Source organism: Oryzias latipes, chromosome 16, assembly GCF_053564925.1.
Source record: "Oryzias latipes strain Hd-rR chromosome 16, Olatipes_Hd-rR_3.1".
Taxonomy (NCBI): domain Eukaryota; kingdom Metazoa; phylum Chordata; class Actinopteri; order Beloniformes; family Adrianichthyidae; genus Oryzias; species Oryzias latipes.
Genome location: NC_136252.1, coordinates 16747292 through 16770155, shown reverse-complemented (window position 1 = coordinate 16770155; position 22864 = coordinate 16747292). Strand labels below are relative to the sequence as shown.

The 22864-nt window shown below is 40.0% G+C and overlaps 1 protein-coding gene across 5 annotated transcripts in view; it reads left to right on the top strand.

Annotated features, from left to right (window-relative positions):
• The first annotated feature begins 11425 nt into the window (after positions 1-11425).
• The window catches only part of LOC101167820 (CUB and sushi domain-containing protein 3), a 301513-nt gene continuing 290074 nt past the window's right edge, over positions 11426-22864 (top strand). For 3 of the 5 annotated variants that reach the window (XM_078933064.1, XM_078933065.1, XM_078933066.1), the window contains exon 1: positions 11426-11925. In XM_078933064.1, coding sequence (XP_078789190.1) covers positions 11748-11925 — 178 coding nt within the window. In that variant the 5' untranslated portion in view covers positions 11426-11747. The remainder of the gene's footprint in view (positions 11926-22864) is intronic. The other 2 variants (XM_078933067.1, XM_078933070.1) reach the window with 1 other exon arrangement.

Genomic DNA, 22864 nt, shown 5'->3' with positions numbered 1-22864 from the left:
AAGCTGAAGGGAACACAATTTATTTGGTGGGGTAATTTCACACAGCTATTGATTACTCTCTTTCTCGCTTGAAAAAGCAGTTTCTGAATCAAAGCAACTCTAGAACAAAGGCTGTGATGTCAGAAAAAAGGCCTGCGCTGAAATGAGAGTGGATGGCAGGCAGAGCAAACAAAACGGCCTTGAGCCATCATTTGAAATGGGAAGTCCTTGGAGCCCTGGGCTCAGGTAAGTGACTGAACCACAAGATTTGTATAGTTTGATATGTCTGACAGGGACCCCCCCACCCCTTACCTGACATTCACACATACTTAAACAAAGCTGCTTTGTAGGACTTTTGATGTACCTCTATGAAGCATGCACTGCAAATGTAATGCTAATTGCAATGAACAGAGCAGTAATCTACACTCTTTGCATGCATGAATATGGCATGCCTAAAAGCACACAGGATCGTGTTCTACATAGCAAAAAATGATGCCACTGACAAGTGATTTTTGGGTGTAATTGACATTTTATTGGCTTGCGAGATGAATGGGATTCAAAGACGTCTTAAAGTAAAATGTGGAAAGTAAAATGTGGAATTCTTTCAGTAAATGACAGTTTAAAAAATAAAATCGGTCCTTGTGGTTTATCTCCTTTACCCAGAGATTTAATGAACAGTCAGTAAAAATCAGATTGTCATAATCTGTATATAAAAAAAAAAGGTTAAATGCTTTAAGACCATCGTACAGACAGTGCCTAATTTTTCCCTTTGCCTTACATTTAAACCCTAAGCCTATAGGAAAGCATTGCAGTCAGTCTGTTATTTCACAGTATGATTTACTTTGACTGTCATGAGTACAAGATTACGTTTTGGACCGTCTGAAAAACTCTCTTAGAAAAAAAAACGGCATATTTTTTAAACCTGCCAGCTTATTTTCAAGCGTATAGTCCACATTTTTGATCAAACAGACTTTTTTTTAATGTTCCAAAAAAGATGTTTAGCTCATTTTTTCTTTCCTGCAGTGACTCATAGAGCTAACCTTTACTTATACTCTCAGTCTCTCTCCAGCAGCATCTTTTCCCCTTTTGATCTTTCATTCACATGGTTAAGTGTATGCAGGCTACTTTTTTATATTTCACAATGTGAAGAAACTTTAAGGGCCCATGTTATGTCTTTAATATAGCATGTTGAGGATTTATTCTTAAAAAAAGTATAAAGAATAAAGTATTAAAGTAATTTGAGGTCAAAAAATGGTCATGTATCATGAGTGGATTTCCCACATTAGGTTAAAAAAACATTTGATGCCAGATAAGATTAAGAATTATCCATTTTGTGTGGCTCTGAGTCTTTCTACCTCTGTTTAATATAATGTTTTTTCTCCCTCTTGATTCTCTTCCTACTTTGTGTAGTGTCAACAGCCTTGATCCATCTTCACTCTGCCCTCCTTCTGCATGTTTGCTCTTCACTGTCTCTCCCTCCTTCCTCTCAGATCACATCTGTTCTCTGTTTTTTTACCTTTGTGCTTGCCACCATCCTCTGTTTTCTCTCCGATTGTTGTTCTTTTATCTTTAATTTTCACGGCCTCTCTTGTTCTATTTCAGGTTTTTTGACAAAAGATAAAAGGTTTAAGGAAATGTATTGTTGAATGAAAGAAAAAAAAACATATGAGGATGCTAATTCAGCCAGAAACTGAAGCAACATGAAATCTAATAATGCAAGGACAGGGGAGTGTGGGAAACTTGCAGTGGAATAATAAGGCAAGGTAGGTTGAATTTAAAGCAGGGCACTTAAATTCATGCCTAAGACACTTGTCACTAAAGAGAAGAAAGTAATATATTAAAATCCATATACAATGAAGTTTATCTTGGACCGAAGATAAAATAGTATAAAAATCTTTTCTGTCAATATCTTTTAGACACTTGCAGATTCCAATTGTCATGACTTATTACTGGGAGACTAGCTAGCACTTTTCTGATGATAACATTGTCATGCATGTCAGTACAACTGTCAAGGCAACATTTTAGTCAGTTCAGCACCATGTAACTTGCTACATCATGAAGTGTGAAGGTTTTTCTGATGTTTCCCTGCAAGCTCATGGGCAAAAGTTCCTGTTTCTGCAGTCTGATGCAGTTTCATATCCCAACACTGTCTTTCACTTTTTCAGTTTTACTCATTGTTGCAATAAAATGCAACACAAAGACAGGCTGTAAACATTCCTGATGAAAGATGAGAAAACAAACAGAAGACAGGAGTTTAGTCGTTAGAAAGTCGAGTACTAGAACAAGGACACAAACAAACAAAAGAAAGTGTTTAAACTTTGAACACTTGTGATAACTAAATAGTCTAAATATGTCTTTGACACACTGTTATTATTTGACCTTTCAAACGATCAATGTGAATCAGCTCATTCTTATGCAGAGAAAAGTGGCTTTTCATATCAGCTTTGAACCAATGTGCGACATCCTTGCATACCGGTGTGGAGGTAGAGCGGTCGACCTCTGATTGAAATATGGCACATTCGGTTCCCGCCTTGCTTATCCTTGTGTCGAAGTGTGCTTGGGCAAGTCAGTGAACCCCACATTGCTCCAGGTGGTTATAGGTTGGTGCCGGTTTAAGGCAGCGGGGCTGCCATTGGTGTGTGAATGTGTGTGTGCGTGGGTGAATAGGAATGTGACTGTATAGTGCTTTCAAGGAGGGTAGTAAAGCAAAATACAAGTATGCACCATTAACCGTTTATATTACCAATGTAATGTGTTGCATATAGTTGTTTAATCCGTGACAGAATCAGCTGATCTACATTGATTGTAGAAACACTTCACTACTGTCAAGTGTTCCATATCAGCACATAGCTGCTTTTTTACACTTCAGAATCTGTTGGATTTTCGTTAATTACTTAAACGGTTGAATGGTTACGGGAGTCAACAGAATGTAAACACTGCAGATAAAGCTGCACTGTAAAAGAATTAAAGTAACATAAAAGTAAGTATTGCAACAGAAAGTCAGGCTCATTGGAATGCTAAAAAAAACATTGACAGTATATTAGAACTGGACTGAGCAACCCCTTTCAGGTAGAAAGTACCTGCTGGTCCCAGGAAGCTGAAATCCCATAGTCTTCTACAAAGAAATAAACAGCTATTACTCAATCATTATATTTGTCAGAATAACAATTCTTGCTCTTTTATTAACATGTTCTTGCTAATCCTATTTTTTTCATGATACTGTTGCTGTTGTTCAAGTTATTCCAGTTATTCAAATTATAAACGTACTATTCAGATGCTTCAATAAAGGTATGTGCCTTTGGGTCAAACTTTTGTAGTGTTTTAATGACAGATTCTCTGGAGCGCGTGTTCAGTTCAGTTCAGTTTGGCCTTTCAACATGCTCTCTCGTGATTGGAGAGTGTGGTTACCATAGAAATGTAGATGGACTAATTCCGGCTTACTGAGGATGTCTGGTTCCAAAATGACAACATACATGTCAGGGAAAAATAGCGACTGAAATTACTTTATTTGGTTAGAACTGGAAGCAAGGCCTTTTCTATAGGTGACGTCACAGACAATTCCTCACGTCATATATTATGCAGTCAATGCAGAAAACCCCAAATCATTCCCAACGTTAAAAGCAAGCATAAACTAGAAAACAAAAAAGTCCACTAAGAGATCCTCATTTCTCCTTTCACTGAGAGTTCCAGACATGTTGGACTTACACCAAATTACTTTCACCTGCTCTGACCTTTCCCTTGACCTTTAGGTTCTACATGTAACAGATCTGACACAAAGCAGGAGTGCAGCACCTTGGTAGTGTCCATGTGAGAAACCACACTCAGATTTCTTTAAGGGAGCAAATCTGACCAGAGTGCCTGCTGTTTCAACATTCACTTTCCCCCATAAACACAAACAAAATATAACCCAGGCGTGACGATTTCTGCCAAAACATATAAAACCACTTCACCTGCTCACAAAACCAGACAAACACTAGAGGGCACGTGTGCTTCGTACACACACAAGTCCTCTGGCATTGTTATTCACACAAAAACGTGCATGCATTCATGCATATCATATAGAGACAACATTAAAACCCTTCTGGTGATATAAGAAAGTTGTGTTTTTGGTGCAACATGAAAACTTAAGCAGGAATCCGACTTCATACATGGTCCCAGGTGATCAGAACAGACAGAAGTTCAGTGGTTTGGGACACCATAGGGCCGTCTGCATTGGTGTCGTAGTTTGACTGGCTTCTCAGTTGGCTGACTGATTATCTGGATGGTTAACTGTTGGGTTCTGGTGTTTAGGTTGTGTAAAAAAAACATGTAAAAGAACACTGAAGAGGTCACTTCTCTTTCCCTGTGGGGGTAATGCATCTAAATGTCTGCACAGATGTGCCTTCCTGCTCACAGAATGCCCCAGCATGTACTGTATTCATATGCACCTGCATGTGTGAGCAACCATCAATGCAAAGACAAGGACGCACGCTCGCAGATGCATGCAAAACAACAAGAGTGGTGGGCAGGAGGCAGTCTCATTGCTCATCACGAATCAAGTGAGAGCTGGCGAGAGGTGTCAATACGGCCAAAGCCCACTCTCCTGGGCCCACCTGTCGATTACGCTGGTTAAGACAAGCTGCCTGGTGCCTCAATCCATCCCCACCAGCTTTCACAGAGCCTGTACACACCTGAAGAATCCTGATGCCAGCAGGGAATAAGGGACCTTCCTCAACACACAGGCTGAAACACTACACTTTGCCTCAGCTGCATAAACCGCTGCGATAAACAGCTCTACAGAGAAACGGGTATAAATGTACCTCTCATGTGGTAGTGAATCAGGCTGTATGGGCAGAATGAGATTAATATCAAGTGTTCCACAGAAATATGTTAAATGCCATTCTTCACTAAGCACAATGCTTCAATTCAATGAGCTTGTAAACACTTTGGAAAAACAAGAGCAGAATAGGCTTTGTATAATAAAAAAATACAAATGGTATTGTACATACAAAATGAACTCTCATAAAAATCAAAAAGGAAAAGAAAAATTATGATCTGGGGGAAAAAGGCAGCTTTGTTTTTATCACCTCAGGACATCTAAACAATTTTAGACCTATTTGTAGCAGCCTGTTGCAATAGATCCGGTCAGATTGCCTTTTTTTTTAAATACTGTATAAATCCTGTCTAGATTTTGTGCTGCTTTTATCCATAAAAACCCTGGATTTTAAAACTTTTCTTTCCACACTGGGTTGAATACTGTGCTACTTAAAGGATTTTTGCTGATCTTTGGCTCTTTCTAACATCTGTTTTGCAGCATGTTTTTTTTTTTTTAACATAGTTGAGCATCTGCTTTAGTGTCCGAGGAAACAAAAGAATGACCTGAATAATATCCAAAGTCCTGCAGACATTGAGAATAAAAGCAAAGCAGGGAAAAGGTGAAAACTTTCATCACCTCTGTCATTGTGGGGAAAGCAAAGGCTGAGAGGTAAATCACAGACACTTTATCAGGGGAGTTGTTATGTGTTCCACCAAGACACAATTCCAAGACTATCAAATTTTCAGATCATATTGGCCTAAAAAGACGAAACAAAGAGCTGAGCATCACTGTGGCATAAATATCAAACTGACAGCCAACGTAAAATCACAGTTTGACCAATTTCTCGTTCTTTGCTCCAATTATATAACAAATATGTTACTGTACTCAATAGAATTCAGACAATACCTGTTGTAGCAGTGATTTCAACTGTAACTGAAGGAAATGTTGTTGCTCATTGTTCTGAATCAGGTTGTGAGAATATTATTACACACATTGAAGGACTTTACTGATGATAAAGAGGTAAAGCCTGTGAAAAACTAAGATCTAGGAAAATTGATGAAAATCTTAGCTAGATTATCAAATAAACAGAAGAAACAACTGAAGATAATAAAAACCCAAATTAGAAAAATTTGAGATAAGTAAATTGACACACTGTAAAATGAAACACGAGCTTTAGCATGGCAGGTGGCAACAAAAATCATCAAAATGGAACAAAAGCATAATCTGGCAACGGACAACTGGAATATTTCTGAGGCTGGGCATACAGAGTAAGGAGGCAAAAGCAGGTGTGCTACCTAATTAAGTCCAGGTGTAATGAATGTAATGGGGCTCATTGAAAATGCATCCAGAGAAAGCAACTGCCAATGAAACTGAACCACAAAAGCAGACACTAATTCACAGCTTCTCTGAAGGTAGAGGAAGCCCATTTAGATTGTTTTTGCACAGCATTTTAACCCAAAAGGAGACTCTAGATCAGACACTACAATCTCTAAAACCATTACAAAAAGAAAGTCAACCAAATAACTTCTAACAATTTTTACTACTACCTAAAAGCCAAAAGATTATAAGATACAGTTAATATTTCACAAACATCTGAATTATTCCATCTAACTTTATGATCAAACAACACAGTTTTTAAGTTTTCTAATAGATTATATTTTTTTGTTCTAGCATGCAAAGCTACAGTTCCTCATGCTTTTATGTCTTCTGTCATCTTCCTAGATGACAGTCATTTCAGAAGACTGAGATTGACTGGGAATTAAAACTTAAGTTTTAATTCTTTGTTATTCTTCCGGGGGGGTGGGGAGGGAGGTGCAGTGGTAGAGCGGTAGACCCCTGATCTGAAGACTTCAGGCTCACTACCCGCCTTGCCCACTCATGTGTCGAAGTGTCCTTGGGCAAGACACCCAACACCACCTTGCCCCTAGTGGAAGGCTGGCGCCAGCGTTTGGCAGCTGGGCCGCCATCACTGTGTGAATGGGTGAATGGGACTGTGACTGTAAGCGCCTTGGGCCTTCGAGGAAGGTAGAAAAGCGCTATACAAGTATATGCCATTGACCATTTACCATTTCCAAGAAATCAGATAAACATGAGTAAGGGGTTTGGCCTTTCCAACGCCACTCATTTAGACTAAAATAGGAGCAGAGACATTCTGATCTGGAGGGCACATTTGCATTTTCAGATTTCTTTTCTCCTACATAAACAATTTTTTTGCAACAACAACAACAAAAAAACAAAAACAAATAGCATTTATATTTCATTGTAAAACATTTGTTTTTGTAACAAAACCAGGTGAAAACTCCACCCACAGAAGCAAAGGCATTTTTTATAGTTTCAGCACCATGGACAACTCTTGAGCGGAGCAGCTTCTCAAACAGGCCCTTCAAACCTAATTCATTATGTCACACTCTATGAAGTGCCCTTGCTGACTCCACGCTACTAAATCTTGCTAATAGAGCGCAGGATATTGAATGGTATGAAGGTCATTTCAACCACAATTATTAATTGGGCAATATTCAAACCCCAAGCAGTTTCACATAATATATTACAACTCTATCAAAAATTTAAACTCAATCCATAACATTGAAATTTACTTTTTATTCACAACTAGACTTTTGTAGATAATAGGGTTGTAACGAGTATCTGAATGCTCAAATACTCGCGATCTGTTCCCAAAGATTTGCATAAAAATATTTGCACTGTCTGGATTTCTGATTCACAATCTTTATTCAGTATATATAATTGAAAAAACAAATACATTTCAGGGAATGTAATTACCATTCTGAAATGAAAAATGAGGTTAGATTTTAAGTACCTAAACTAACCTAACTGAATGCACCATCACCAGAAGTAAAGTGACCCTTAAAGTAAAGTGTCATTAATGCTTCTTATTTTCAAGTGTTTTTCGTAGATGCAAAAAATGAGACTGAAGTTAATTTGACTGAAAATAGTTTGGACAAAATGATTTTGCGTTAAATATATTTGGCAACTTGAATAAAAAACATGTAATATATATGATAATGATGATGTCACATGACTATCTGCTAGCATGGAGCAGAAGCCGTAAAATGTTCATCTAACATATGCAAGGTTTTTCGTATTTTCACTTAAGATGAAAAAAGTCTGTTTATGAAAGGCGTATTTTGGAGACACTGTTTTTATCAGTTTATATTAAAGATCTGTGAGTGTATTTTTGGTTTTTTGGTTTCTTTTAAATTTAGGCATTGCTGTGTCTTTTACTGGAACTGTTGTCAGCTCAACTTTGAAGATTGATTGTGGAAAACATTTTCGAGACTTGCTGTAAAATGATCCAAAACAATACTAATGTTTGTTTTGTTCACTGCTAAAGTTAACCAGCAAGTGAGTACTTTGCATAAAGTGATAAATAATTTTTTTTATTTCAAAATATTAGTTTTCATCTGTTGTGTTTTATTGGTTCTGACATTTTGTTTTAAATAAAGCTAAAAATGATGGTGACTAAATGCATATTATTTTAATTTTCATACACCCAGTAAAAAGACACACAAATAACAACCATTTAGACATATTTACGTTAAAGTCCTACTCCGATCATCTATTGAACTATATTAAAAGCGCTCCCAGTGGTCTTTTAATTATAATACGGCTGTTTTTAACCAAAATCTTAATCTTTTCTAAGATTTAGTTTCTGCAGAGTGGCAGGAGCTTATTAGAAATTTACCTCTGTGTTGTGGGTGGAAATTGGAGTGCATCCATCATTCCTTTGTGTACACTCTCCTGCTAGCTTACAGCACCTCACACCCACAACCTGAAATTGGCTGCAAGCAATATGGGAACTGTCCAGTCGTACAGTTTTGAGTCACATGCAAGCTGAGACGAGGAAAATAAAGACATACACAGATCTATTTGTCTGCAACTGGATGCATCGGAATGGAGTGGAGCAGAGAGCTTGTGCCCCGCTGATAGCACCTACTGTATGTCATTGCTAAAAGCTTTTTCTGACTGCATTTTTTCCTCTGCTCCTGATTCACAACAATTTGAATGAAGAAATACTCAAAAATGTAATTTTAAGCTGAATTTTCTCTATATATGACCTCAATCAACAGATAAATTCCACAAGAAAATGTCAAAAAAACACCCAAAACATTGTTTTTATTGGTATGGGTCTTTAAATTGTAAGGATCATGGTTCAATCTGTGAATTTTTTTATCTTTATTTGTGAATTAGCACTAGCAGATAATCTGTGCAAAGAGCTCATGAAAGAGCTAAGAAAAAAAACCAAAACAAAAAAAAAAAAAAACCCTATAAGATGGTGTTGAGAAGTGAGCAGTCCCTGCTCCCACATGTTCCTCACTGAGTTAAAGTAAAGGTCGGTGACTCTTCAGAAGCTAGATGGCGGAAGAGTCACACTGCAGCTGAACTGCTCTTTGCGCCGTCATCATTCCATCTTTGCATTGCAAATTGCTCAGCCCCATCAGTCTCAATAAGGGATTCGTTCGATCTCCAGAATGAAAATCAGAGTTATGGTGGGATTGCCAACGAGGCGGATTTCTTTCATCAGCTTTCATCAGGGAATGCTGCCATGTCTCCAGTCTCACCTATAGTGCCCCCCCCCCCCCACCACCACCACCACCACCAAAATCCTCCCTCCTCTCCCTCCCGGCGCGCGCTCTTCCACATAAACCCGGCGCTGTCATTAAGGGAATTCGTTTATGTCTCAGAATTTACATCCTCTCCATAAAGACACGAGCCTTCTCCTCCATCCCTATGAGGTTCCATTTGTGCCAAAAATCTGTTTTTGTGTCCACTGTCTATGTCTTTGGTCGTCTCACTTTGTCGTCAGGACTTAGCAACCGTTGCTACTGTCGATAGCTACTGTCGATAGCTACTGTCGATAGCTACTGTCGATAGCTACTGTCGTTAGCTACTGTCGTTAGCTAGGGTGTTTGCTACTGTCGTTAGCTACGACGTTTCCCCGTGTTTTGTCGTTAGATGTTCTCGTTTTTCAAATTTTGCCAAAGTCGTCAGAAAAGTCCTTTGTAAGGCCGGTAAATTTTTTCCTGTACTACCACGGAACGAAAAAGAAATGTTTATCAAAGCAGACGTCAGGGTTAACCATGACAACACGTTTTTAAGATGAACTTTATTTTGATATTCCCTCAAACGCGTATTGCCAGAAAGGGGGGGGGGGGGGGGGGGGGCATGCATACAACGCTTGAAACGAAAACAAAGTGGCGCATTACCGCCACCACCTGATCTGGAGGCGAACTACTTCTATTTAACGCGGAGAATGACACATAATAAATATGAACATTTTACGAAGACTATTTATGAATGTGCTGTGTTCTGATCATGAAAAACGTGGTTGATTTATTAATAATAAAATTACAAACACATTGGTGTTGATTTAATGTATTTGTTCAGAAATAAACCCTCAAGTCATTAGTCCATGGCAATATTTATTTTTTTTGCCGCTGAACGATTTACGGGGGCCTTGCAAGGAGGCCTTTAAAATATCTTTGATGAGTTACCTTCTCAAATTTTAGTGGGTCGAGTCACTAATTATGAATATAACAGTCGAAAACTGACTGGTTTTTGAGCTTTTCTTTTTAATCTATTTATGTGACCATGAGATGGCGCACTCGGGACCACATAAGGCTCTTATTAGTCCGTCTGATCCTCGTTTATCCATCAGATTTGTAACAACATATTTTATAAAGATCAGTCATTTTTCAAAATAATTTGAAATAATAGTTTCATCACAAGATTAAATTAAAGCCATACTCTAAATAACTTTAAACGGGAACGTGAAACCGTTGTACGCTGTACCCCCCCCCCCCCCCCTTTCTGGCAGTGCGCGTTTGCAGGATTGTCAATAAAGGTTTTTTTTTTTTTTAAAGTGTTTTGTTCCGTGATAATACGGGAAACAATTTATCGACCGTACAAAAGACTTCTCTGACGACCTTTGCAAAATTTGAAATACAGCAAGATCTAAGGACACGACATGGTGAAAGAACGTAGCAAACGACACTAGCAACGGTTGCTAAGGATCTTCCTGACGACACGTGAAACGACGTAGCAGACGACACTAGCAACGGTTGCTAAGGATCTTCCTGACGACATGGCGAGACGACGTAGCAAACGACACTAGCAACGGTTGCTAAGGATCTTCCTGACGCCGTAGTTAGACGACATGGGATAAGGACAATGACAAAGATAAAGTTTAAGGATAAAGCAAGCATATACATCACAAAGTTAATACAAAGTAATAATCAAAGAATCATGGGCATGCAGAAGATATTGCTTAGTAATACATAGACATGAACCAATGTAAAATGAACTCGTTCAATAGACATAGACAATGAGCCCAAAGCATAGACAGTGGACGCAAAAACACGATCAGTGGACATAGACAATGGACCAAAGACATAACAGTAGACGCAAAAACACATTTTGATATTTTTGGCACAAATGGAACCTCATACATCCCCGCCACCCACAAGTCGCTGCTCCTACTTCGTGATTTGTTACCGGCACATCAGCCAACTCATACTTACACAGGACGCTCTCCCTGGCTGGCTGGCTGGCATTACAACCCCCACCCCCCTCCCCGTCGATCTCTCTCTCTCTCTCTCACTCTCTTTTCTTCCCTCTCTGCGTGATTCGATTGCTGATCGATAACAGCAGCCTTGAATTATACGTTAGACTTCTGTCCGTTCTCAGCCCGGTTCATGGAGAACGCTGGTCAGGGGGAAGAGCGCATCCAGGAGTGCGCCACAGATCCTCACACTTGATGCCCCTCTCAGCAGAGATGGTTGAGCCCTCGTCCAGGTCGCTGTGGTCCTCTTCTAAAATTCAGTCTCGCTCACTTCTTCTTTCCTATCAGCTGACATAGCGCGGCTGTGGCTGGTTCTCTCCTCAGAAAAAAAGAGAGGGAGGCAGCTTCCACCCGACAGAAAGAATAAATTAGGCAGTAGGTTACATACTTGAGAGCATGAAGGGGATTTATAGAGACGGATACTACGACGGATCTATTGGACTACGGGACGTTTTCAACAGGAGATGCGTTAAATGTGGCAGCGGGGACTTAGTTCCAGCCAAAATGAGGAGGATGAGGACGGGCATTGTTTTTTGGAATCTCATCTTTTCATTGATGTTCACTTGTGTGAAAGGTATGGACACTGCAGCGATTTTCTGTCTATATTTTCCCCCTCTTTTAATGCGCACGGCTGTGAGAATGCATGCGTTTTGCGAGTGTGTGCGTGAGAAATCTGAAGCTTCAACGTTACAGACTTGCGCAAATGTAGGCTGCTCTGTGGATGGAGTTTTTAGGGGATGCCTCTCTCAATGCAGGCTTTGAGACGCTCAATAGATATTCTTGCAGTAGCCTATGCTTCTTCTAATAGCCTACGTGAGCTGCTTTGCTTAGTAGGCTGACAAGTGAATTGTTGAGGTGCAAGTACATGCACTGCGGAGGATGTTGCGAGGTTCTAATTGATGGAGGATAAAGCCATCCTTTTTCCCAGGGTTGACTTTTAAAGTATTGATGTGGGATTTGCGTCACAACCACCACTGATGGCCCATGGAAAGGGTCGACGCACCAAGTGGAACCAATTTGGCTACGGGTGTTAAATGGACTTGCCAGGGTGGGCAGGTGCAAGGTGGGCTTCTTAGTATTCCTGTGGCTCCTGCTCAAGGTCCGCCTGTTTGAAAGCTGCCTCTGACTGGTGACATAACTGCTGGCTCATTTCATCCCCCTTATGAATACAAATCACTCACAAAGCTAAATAATCATCACCCCTTCTAGCTCATACATATCTAACTTCTGTGAGACACCTGGAGGAAACGATCCCCTAACTCTCACTGAACAGCTGGTGCACAACATTCCAGGACTAATCTCCAAAGTTGAGCTTGTCAGAATTACTTGCATCAATTGTTGCTTGTTCACCACTCTGCAGTGATCAACTAAATGACATTTTTTTAGGGGGAAGCAAAATTAAAATAGGAATTGCTGATCTTCCTCTTTGTGATGTCATTTTTAAATATAAACCATATGTGTCAGTTTTAAGTGTACACATGACAGCCTCGAACATGTTTTATACACATGGGTACATTGATCAGTCTGGTGATTGGGGGTGGATATGTAACATAGCAGCGCCTAAGACGGAGTCGAGTGGGGTAGATCACCACCCACATGTGGCAATGTCAAACCTTCAGGCCACTGCCAATCCTCCTAGTACTGTTACTTATTAGGGAGCCAGCGAGCTGGGAATTGGCAAGGGAAATGGGGGTAGGAACGGTAGGTCCCCTTATGGAAAAGAATGGACGATAAAGGACTGTGGAACAGCTGTTGTTCCATCGCTCTGATAGTTGCTACAGTCTTTGCAGAGTTAAAATGATATCAAAATACACCTCACCTGTAACTCATCGTTTCCTGCTTGGATAATGATGGAGCACAAATGATAATAATGAAAAAAATCCTATTCAGGAAAGTGTGTACTTTCCTGGTGCACACTTCCCTTTCCCAATGATTGGAATTTAAGCAGAGACAGATTTCCAATTCCTGGTTCAGATTCTCAGCTAACAAACCTATTGACACACCTGAACAATTCCTGGATAATGGAAATCATGAAATAGGCTTCAGTGAAATACCGCAGCTGTATTTTGGAATTCACGAAGCGGCAGAATGGTGTTTTGTCCAGTACCATGTCGCCATGGTCATCCAATGAAACTGGGACATCTAATCCCTAGGGGATTTGGAAAAAAAACTGCTTGTCACAGATACAAACATAGAAGGGAAAATTGCAGAGATTCGAGTTTTTTCTTTTAAGGAAAAACCATGTTTGTGAAATTTTCAAAAGAATTCTTTAACACTGAAAAAATGTCATCTATAGAGTCTAGAGCAGCTTTTATGCTTCTTTTCCTAAGGCAGTCACGATGTATTCAATAATCAATCAATGAATATTATTCTGAGATTTTCACATGGCTGTGAAGGCTCTGTTTTCTTATGCATTTGTACAAAGTGAATGGTATCCCATGAGAAATGACGACGCTGAAAATGAGAAGATGCTGTTGTGTTCACCGCTTCCTGCATCTGCTCCATTGTTCTTATCAGACAACTGAAACAGGGATTCTTTCATGGAGTCAATCAGTGTCTGATATGACTCCTTTAAATTTGTAATTCAGTTTTGTCTTTGATGATAGACACTGAGAAGCAGGAAAGCACTATTGCGGTATGGAAGGACATCACAGGAGAGGACATACAGAACTAACAATGGAAACGCATGCACGCACGCACACACGCACACCCACACACACACATAAATATATATATATTGAGTATATGTATATATACATTAAGAAAAGCTGACTGACGTCTGGTTTGGAAGCACATGTACTGTTAAAAACACACAATTTTCTTGGGAGTTTCCTTGATGGACCTATTTAGAAGTCTGTTCACCACACATGTAGCTATATTCGTGAAGGATAGAGTTGAGACTGAAGGAGTTTAGCCATTCTAAAGGAGATAAATAATTCAAGAAAAAAGATATTAGCAGCCAAGTTCTGCACATCGTCTTGCTTATAAAGATGACAGAGGTCTTTAATGTTTGTCATCATCATAGATACACTTCCACTGTGAGAGCCAAATGTAAAATAATCTAAGAAATTACACTTTTTTTTTAAAAATATATCTATATTTGTATGATGGTGAAAGAAACAATTATTTTGTTCCTCCAAAAAAAATCAAAAATTCTTTTAGTCTCAGATCTGTTGCTTCTGCTTTAAATACCCACTCCAATAGAAATAATGTTTTGGGTGTTTTACATGTTCTTGTGGCATTGGAGTTTTTTTAATTGCTGTGAATCAGAAGCAGATGACAAAAAGCTGTCTAAAAAAGAGAATATTTGTGACATAGAAAACACGCTGGGAAAGAGGGCGGGGACATTTGTCCACTCTCTTAAACAGTCAGACTGCAACCTCTCCACCATGACCAAAACCAAAGAGCTTTCAAAGGATACCAGAGACAAGATTCTAGACTTGAACAAGCCTGGGATAAACCATTCTACAATAAGAAGCAGCTTGGTGGGAAGAGATCAACTTTTGGAGCAATGGAATATGGAATACATATGGAATATGGAATAAATACAAGATCACGGACTATCTCCCTGGACCTGAAGCTCCAGATCACACCCCGTTGGGTTTAAATGATCCTGAGAAGGGTTAGGAAAGATCCCAGAACTAAACGAGGGGAAGTGGACAGATGAGGCCAAATGGAGGTTTTTGGTAAAAACACAACTTGCTGCGTTGAGAGAGGAAAATAAGCTGAATTACATCCCCAAAGCACCATGCCCCCTATGAAGAAGGAGAGTGCTGCTGCTTTTCTCTTATTCGTTTCTTTAAAAGACAAGAGATGGATGTTAGAGAGGGGGAATAGGAGGGTGACTATAGAAGGGGGAATAAAACCATGAAGCAGCATAAAGCAACAAGTTTCTGGATGTTTATAATTATTACAGTTAGGTTCAGATGTATGACAAATCTAGAAGGGACGGGGTCAGTCCACCAACACACTAAAATTTTACCAACATACCTGTTGGCTCCAAAAATGTTCACATACAAACATGTCAACATGTCCACAATTCAACTAATGTTCACACGCATTCATGCATTCAGACTAACACATGAAACATTTCATTCAGTCACGCATTTGTGCAAAGGTGAGAAAGCACCTGTGCTCGAGTGAGTGTTTATATTCTTCTAAGGTGGATGATGGACTGTAAAAAGAAGATGGGAGAGTGCCCAGTCATCCCCACACCAAGGCCCCCGCCACAGCAGCAGCAGCAGCAAGGACCCCCCAACACCCGCACGGTAGCAGATAGAGAACAACCACCAGCCGCACAATCACATCCGCCACCCAGGCCAGGGTCAGCAGGACCGCCACAGGGACCCCCAATGCAGAGAGCAGGGAGGCATAAGGCTACAGAGAGTGCAAGCTCCAGCCGAACTGGTAGTTGGGCTGCTTTTCTGTAAAAGAGACACCCCAACTGCTCTGAATTCTGGAAAGGACTAAAGGCCTGTTCACACCGGGACGAATTTCGCCGGCGATTTTCGCCGACGTTTAACGCCTCGTGACTAAACAAAGGGCACCAACGAGAGTGTGCACACCGACGCGAAAAAACGCCAGGCGTTAAAGCGTCAAAAAAAAAAAACGCCTCGGGTTCGTTTTTTTTTGCGACGCGTCGCGTCGAAATCTACTCGACCAATGAGAATGGCGCTTTTGCTCACGTGTCTGGAGCTTCTGAAGTTACAGTAAAACACAACTTGGGGGCGCTCAAACACAAAACTGCCTTGCTGAGCACACATACCAGCGAAGAAGATAGACGCCAAGTAGCGTCTACACACAGCCGCGAAGCAATAATGACGGACATTCTAAAATATCCCCGAACCAAGCACCAGTTGGAGCTACTGGTGCTTGAAATATTCATGTTTTCTTTGTTTGATTCTGACAAGCGTGTAAATACTTGCTCTCTTCTTCTGAGTGAAAAGCGACTTTCAGAAGCGTAAAGTTGCGCAGCGCCACCTTGTGTACAGGAGTATTTCTGTTTTACATTAAGCGCCATCTAATGTCAGGGAATGAAATTGCATGTTCACTCCACTCATCGTCAGCGAAAATCGCCTGGGTGTGAACACAAAAAACGTGGCGAAAAACGCTGGCGAATAACGCCTGGCGAATATTCGTCCCGGTGTGTACGGGCCTTAATAGGTCCAATAGTGGTGTAATTTTGGGCAAACACCTCCTTCCATCAGTGATAGCATTGAGGATGAAACGTGGCTTAATTTTCTAGTAGGAAAATGATCTCAAACACACCAATCAAGCAAAGAAGGAGTGGCAACATAAAAAAGGTTCAGAGTGGCTTAATCAGTCTCCAGACCTCAACCCAATTTGAGTTGAAACTCCATGTTGTCCAGCAACAGCCTTCAAACATCACAGCTGATGAGGGGATCTGCATGGAAGAGTGGGCCAAAAAAGTAGCTATAGTGAGTGAAAACCTGGTGAAGACCTGCAGGAAACATTTAACCAGAAACAAAGTATTGAGGTGAGCTTTTGTTGTTGACTAAATACTAATTTTCTGCACCATTATACAAACAGATTCTTTAAAAATTATATATTGTGATTTCCCTGGATGATTTCTTTATATTCTTTCTCTCACAATTAAAGTGTATCTAAGATGAACATTACAGACCTCTCTCATCTTTAGAAGAAGGACAACTTGCAGAATTGGTGACAAACACATCCTTTTTTTCATTTTGCACATTTTGAGACTGAAAAAAAATCATTGAGGGATGCCATGAAAGAGGTCAAACAAGTGGCACAGAAAAAGATATGTTTAAAAAAAGTTGCAGGCAGATGCTCTGATCTGGGAACTCTCAAAGGAAGCACCCAAAATTTGAAAGCCACTAATAGCTGGTAATCTATAGGTTTCCGAACTGACTATAATCTGGCCATTGAGCCCTTGATGGAGACTTTATCTCTTTGTGATTATGCAAAGAGGCTGAAAAGGCTACTGGGGCTAATCAGGATTACAATTTGTCTATGTAATTATACTTTGTCTACAAGTAGGACAAAGCATTATCACCCTGCCTCCATGGTTCTTGATCTCCACAGAAGAAGCACAGGAACAACATAAAGAGTCTTGAGAAGGATCCCTCTGGTTCAGCAGAACCGGAGGGAACACTAACCTCCTTGTCAGATTAAAGGACACAGGCACATGAGTTGGCAACCCTTCCCCTTTTAACATTTTGCACAGTATTGACCACAGTTTATGTCAATGAATAACCTAAAGTACAAGCCAGCTCACTTACTGGCCTTGTGCCTCTTCATTTAGAACTTGGCCCAGCTCTTTCAAGTTGTTGGCGGCTCCCCAGAAATGCTAAATTTATTTCTCTTGTTCTGATAGTCACTTTAAATATGAAGAGCACTTTTGAAGGAGATAGATTGGTCATGTGTTCTTATTACAAGAAGAATAACTCACCGTTTGCAAAGATTATTTTAATAGGTTAAAAGAATGGGAAGGTTGTCTTCACAGTCTTAAGGCCCGTACACACCGGGACGAATATTCGCCAGGCGTTATTCGCCAGCGTTTTTCGTCACGTTTTTTGTGTTCACACCCAGGCGATTTTCGCTGACGATGAGTGGAGTGAACATGCAATTTCATTCCCTGACATTAGATGGCGCTTAATGTAAAACAGAAATACTCCTGTACACAAGGTGGCGCTGCGCAACTTTACGCTTCTTAAAGTCGCTTTTCACTCAGAAGAAGAGAGCAAGTATTTACGCGCTTGTCAGAATCAAACAAAGAAAACATGAATATTTCAAGCACCAGTAGCTCCAACTGGTGCTTGGTTCGGGGATATTTTAGAATGTCCGTCATTATTGCTTCGCGGCAGTGTAGACGCTACTTGGCGTCTATCTTCTTCGCTGGTATGTGTGCTCAGCAAGGCAGTTTTGTGTTTGAGCGCCCCCAAGTTGTGTTTTACTGTAACTTCAGAAGCTCCAGACACGTGAGCAAAAGCGCCGTTCTCATTGGTCGAGTAGATTTCGACGCGACGCGTCGAAAAAAAAAAACGAACCCGAGGCGTTTTTTTTTTTCGACGCTTTAACGCCTGGCGTTTTTTCGCGTCGGTGTGCACACTCTCATTGGGGCCCTTTGTTTAGTCACGAGGCGTTAAACGTCGGCGAAAATCGCCGGCGAAATTCGTCCCGGTGTGAACAGGCCTTAAGCTGCATTTAAAAGAATGGCTTTCTCCTGCCCTTCAGGTCCTACTTTTTGAACAAACTCTTTTGACTTTATCACCTAACCATTTGCATATTTCATTATTAAGAATACATGCATTTATTTGACCTCAAATATCCTATGTTTTAACATATGCTGCCACTATACAACAATCTTGCATCATTATAAAATCTGGGATGTGGTTTTGAAGCATGTTTTTATAAATACACAACAATGAAGGAGAGCTATTAATTTGAAGATGAAAATTTGCAACTACGGTGGTTACATGTTGCCAGACAAACACTAATCATGCAGAGACTCAGATAAACAGTTCTTTAGACATTTTCAGAGGCAACACTTTGATTTGATGATGATTTTGAATCACATAAACCCCTGATTCTCTAGAGGCCTCACAGCTCCTCTTCCACGTCTCTATGCCTGTTGACTGGAAAAACAAGCAGAACCAACATTTGGTCAGAGTTTAAAAGTGCAGTGATGCAAAAGACAATTTAGGAGCAACAAAACTTCGAATGTAAGTGTCATGTCAATAGCAATGGAAAATCCACTTAGACTCAACCAAACCCCTTTTTATTTATTTCATAAAACAAGCCATAGGACTAAGGATCTTTTTTCTTTAAATGGTCAAATTGAAACATCACTGAGGCTGGAAGGAACTTTTAACCCTTGTGCAATCCTAGGCATTTTAACAGTGGGAGTTGGGTCATCTAGACCCACTAGACAGTGCGCTAAACATTTTTTCTTCAATGATTTGTGATCTTCACTGGTGTCCATGGATTACATGAAATCTTTCCACCTTTATCCACCTTTGTCATGGTAGGGAGAACACGTCAATGTAAGGGTGGGGTCATAGGATAGCACAAGGGTTAATTTGAAGTGGATTTTATATCTGACCAGATCAAATGTTTTGTAAATAAATAAACAAAAGAAGCACCAAAATTACTTATTTTAATACCACAGTCTTCAATTCTTCCAAATAGATAATGAAAGTCGCACTCTCTCTCAGTAACGCCAAGGTTTCATTTCAGGTGGGGCAACATTTAGTTCTTTTTCCTATTAAAATGAAAAGGAGTGGGAAATGATCTGATTTCATGGTACCATGCTGACTATGTCAACCCTTCATCTTGGCCTTTGGAGCAGCATTTATTAAAGAGCATGTTCATTCACTTTTGTTCATTATCTTTTGAAAATGTGTCTGATTCCGTCACTAAAAACAGAAATGATAAACGTGCAAATTCCACTTTTACGTTTTTAATTTAGGCTTACCTGTTTGATCTCAGATCAGTAACCTTTTGCATCAGATACAGGAAAACACCAATGACGAAACTGGTTATAAATACCCTCTGTAGTTGTTTTACAAGCAATGACAGCACCAGCAAGTTGGATTAGGTATAAAAATGCGGAGGAAGAGCTTTTTTACTGCACAGACAATTATAGCTGAACAGTTACAGTATAGGATCATAAAGTTTGATGATCAGCATCTGACAGTTTGGCCCCACACACTGTGCAGTTTTTTCCTGTTTTGCTGATTTTTTTTGGGAGTCAGGGCTGTCTGCTGACAGCAAAAGACAGATGTATCTTAAAGTTCTTCAGATATCATTAAACTACAGCAGATGTGAACAAGCCGATGCCAACATTCCAGGCAGCGTAGAAGTAGAGGCTATAACCCAAAAGTGATAAAACTTGATTTTTTTTAGAGGATTTTGTTCCCTCCCCAACCCGATAAAAGCAAAAGCAAAAGCACAACCAGTAGGTCATACTGTAGGGTCCATATGTGATCCTTATCTTTTTTCTACACTTGATAGTCTGCAGATCACTCTCTGTGACAATATTTTTTTTGTTTATTAAAAGGGTTATGACTGATCCATAGTTCACTAAGCTCCAGCAAAGTTTCAAAGGGTTTCCTGGATAATTACTGCCTGCAGGTGGAGGAAGTTTACTTCCTCTTTTTTGCTTACTATGATCTGAATCTGCAGGACTAAACTGCTGCCATCATTCATTTTCTTTCCTGGAGGGGCAAGAAGGTTACAGTGAGCTCAACAAATTGCTGCAAATATCCAAGAAAATAAACATTAATAAAGTGCTTTGTAAGAGTAAAGCAACACTACCAGAAAGCTGCATGAGATGCTTCCTCCCAAAAGAAAATTACCCCCACCGTGATAACAGGGTTTTAACTGGAGGAAGATGTTTTCCGGCAGAGTAAGATCAGTTCAGTAATAGTCTGCTCTTCTTTTCAGATGGAGGAAGACATATTGTTTTTCTGCGCTTCATTCCTGTTCCATTTTGAGGGGGGGGTACTAAAGTAGTGGTGTTGTTGTTTGTTTGTGAGATTGGAGGCTAGAGAGACAAACATCCTATTAGATGTGCTCTTGGCTCTCAGTTTGGTGTTCCACAGCAGCTCTCACAGTGGTGGTCTGGCATCAGGTGCAATCCGGCTCAGTAGCACTTTGAGGAGGTATTGGTTTTGAGCCATAATGCACTGTATCTGTTGGGAAGTAGCAGAAGAACAGAGAGCACACCAACTTTGAGCATTAGATATTATACTTGGCTACCAAACCTCTGTTATTTCTGTGTGCCATGGTGAGTGCTAAGTGTGTATTTGTGGATTGGCCAGCAGTGTTTAAGTGTGGCACTGTATTTGATTTAGTATTTTTCACCTCAGTGGTTGGCAATTTAAAACCAGCAAATGGAATATTTCAGAGCCCTTTTGCAGATTGCATTGACACACTTGTAAAGTAATAGTCATTCCCTGGAAAGCCTCTTTTCAATTTTTTTGTTGTGTGGAACCCATTTCTTGTTCATCAAGCATGCAGACAAGCATGGGAAAGGCCTATGATTATGCAGATTCTATCAGAATGATTTGTGAGGGTGCACTGCTATGCTGACAAAATCTTTCCCTATGGGGGCAATAGCTCAAAGTTTTTGTCTGCTGGTCTTGTGGTCATCTTTGTGGCTTTAGTGTTTTCCTGATGAAAAGCTTTTCATCCTTCAAAACTTGGAGCTTGTTGGAACGAAAAACTGTGAAATAATGTAGTGCAGAGCCGCAACATTAAGCATATTTTCATCCAAAAGAAAGAAAAACGAAGTCTTATTCTGAGTGGACTGAAAATAAAGACCCACTGTAATGAAAATTGTGTTTTGATGTTTTTAACATGTTCTTTCGGCAATTTTTTTCAGCATTGCTGTTTTTAAAAGCTTGTAGATGTGACGTAAATAATACCACAGCAAGCCACAAGCTCCCTGCTCCGCTCCATTCTGATTCATCCACTTATACACAAATAGATCCATGAATAACTTCGTTTTCCTCGTCCGAGCTGGCATCTGGCTCAAAAATGTACCACTGGATAGCTCTGATATTTCCCAAGATTTTTGCTTCCCTGGTAGTATTAGGTGAGGGGTGTGAGGGACTTTAAGCTGGCAGGAGAGTGTGTGAAAAAAAAGATGATGGTAAGGGGATGAGCTTACACCTGTCCTCCCCACAATTTCTATTGAACTACTACCACACTGCAGAAACTATGTCCTTGAAAACCACACAGGCTTTTCGATTTTGGCTAAAAATAGCATAATCATAATTAAAAGACCACTGGGAACACTTTTTCAATAGATGAAAAGGTGATCAGAGAGGGACTTTAAAATCAATTTCAGTAGTGCTGATTATAAAATGTCTTGGTGTTTTGTGAGGGTTGTGAAAACAACAAGAAAACAACCTCTTTGGAGCAAATCAAGCCTACCAACTTGCTTGACCTTTGTTTTGCTTGTAAGGTCTATCTTTACAGTCAGGACTCTGTAACCAGGCTACGCTGATGGATATCTCTATATTGGCTGACTCACCTTTAAGGTCAGGTGCAAATCATTGCAGTTATTTTTTTTTCCAACACCTTAACTGTGATGGCTTAGAGTGGTGCAATAGTCTACCGCACAGTTTCAGATAGGCCATCATGATAACAATGATGAAATGCCATCTGAAGCCAGGGTGGTCCTTTGCTGAGCAGACACCACTGTCAGCTGGGAGGTAATGGAGTATCCAGCGAATAGGAGACAACGCAGGCCAACATTCACATTCACACAAAAGTGGAAAGTGTGTTATTTGATAACACTTGTGTGTCTTAGGTAAATAATAAAACATGTAAAAGACCAAATCCAGTTTTTGGCTTTGCTGTCTTTTATTATGGTTTTTATTAGCTGTATTCCTTGAAGCTGTAAGCTGAACAGACTTACTTGGTCCCTTTTAACCAAACTAAGTAAGAAAACTCATAACTATGAATTAAAGTCTGACAAGTACATTTAAAAAAACTCTCTTAAGAGGCCTAATATCATCAGA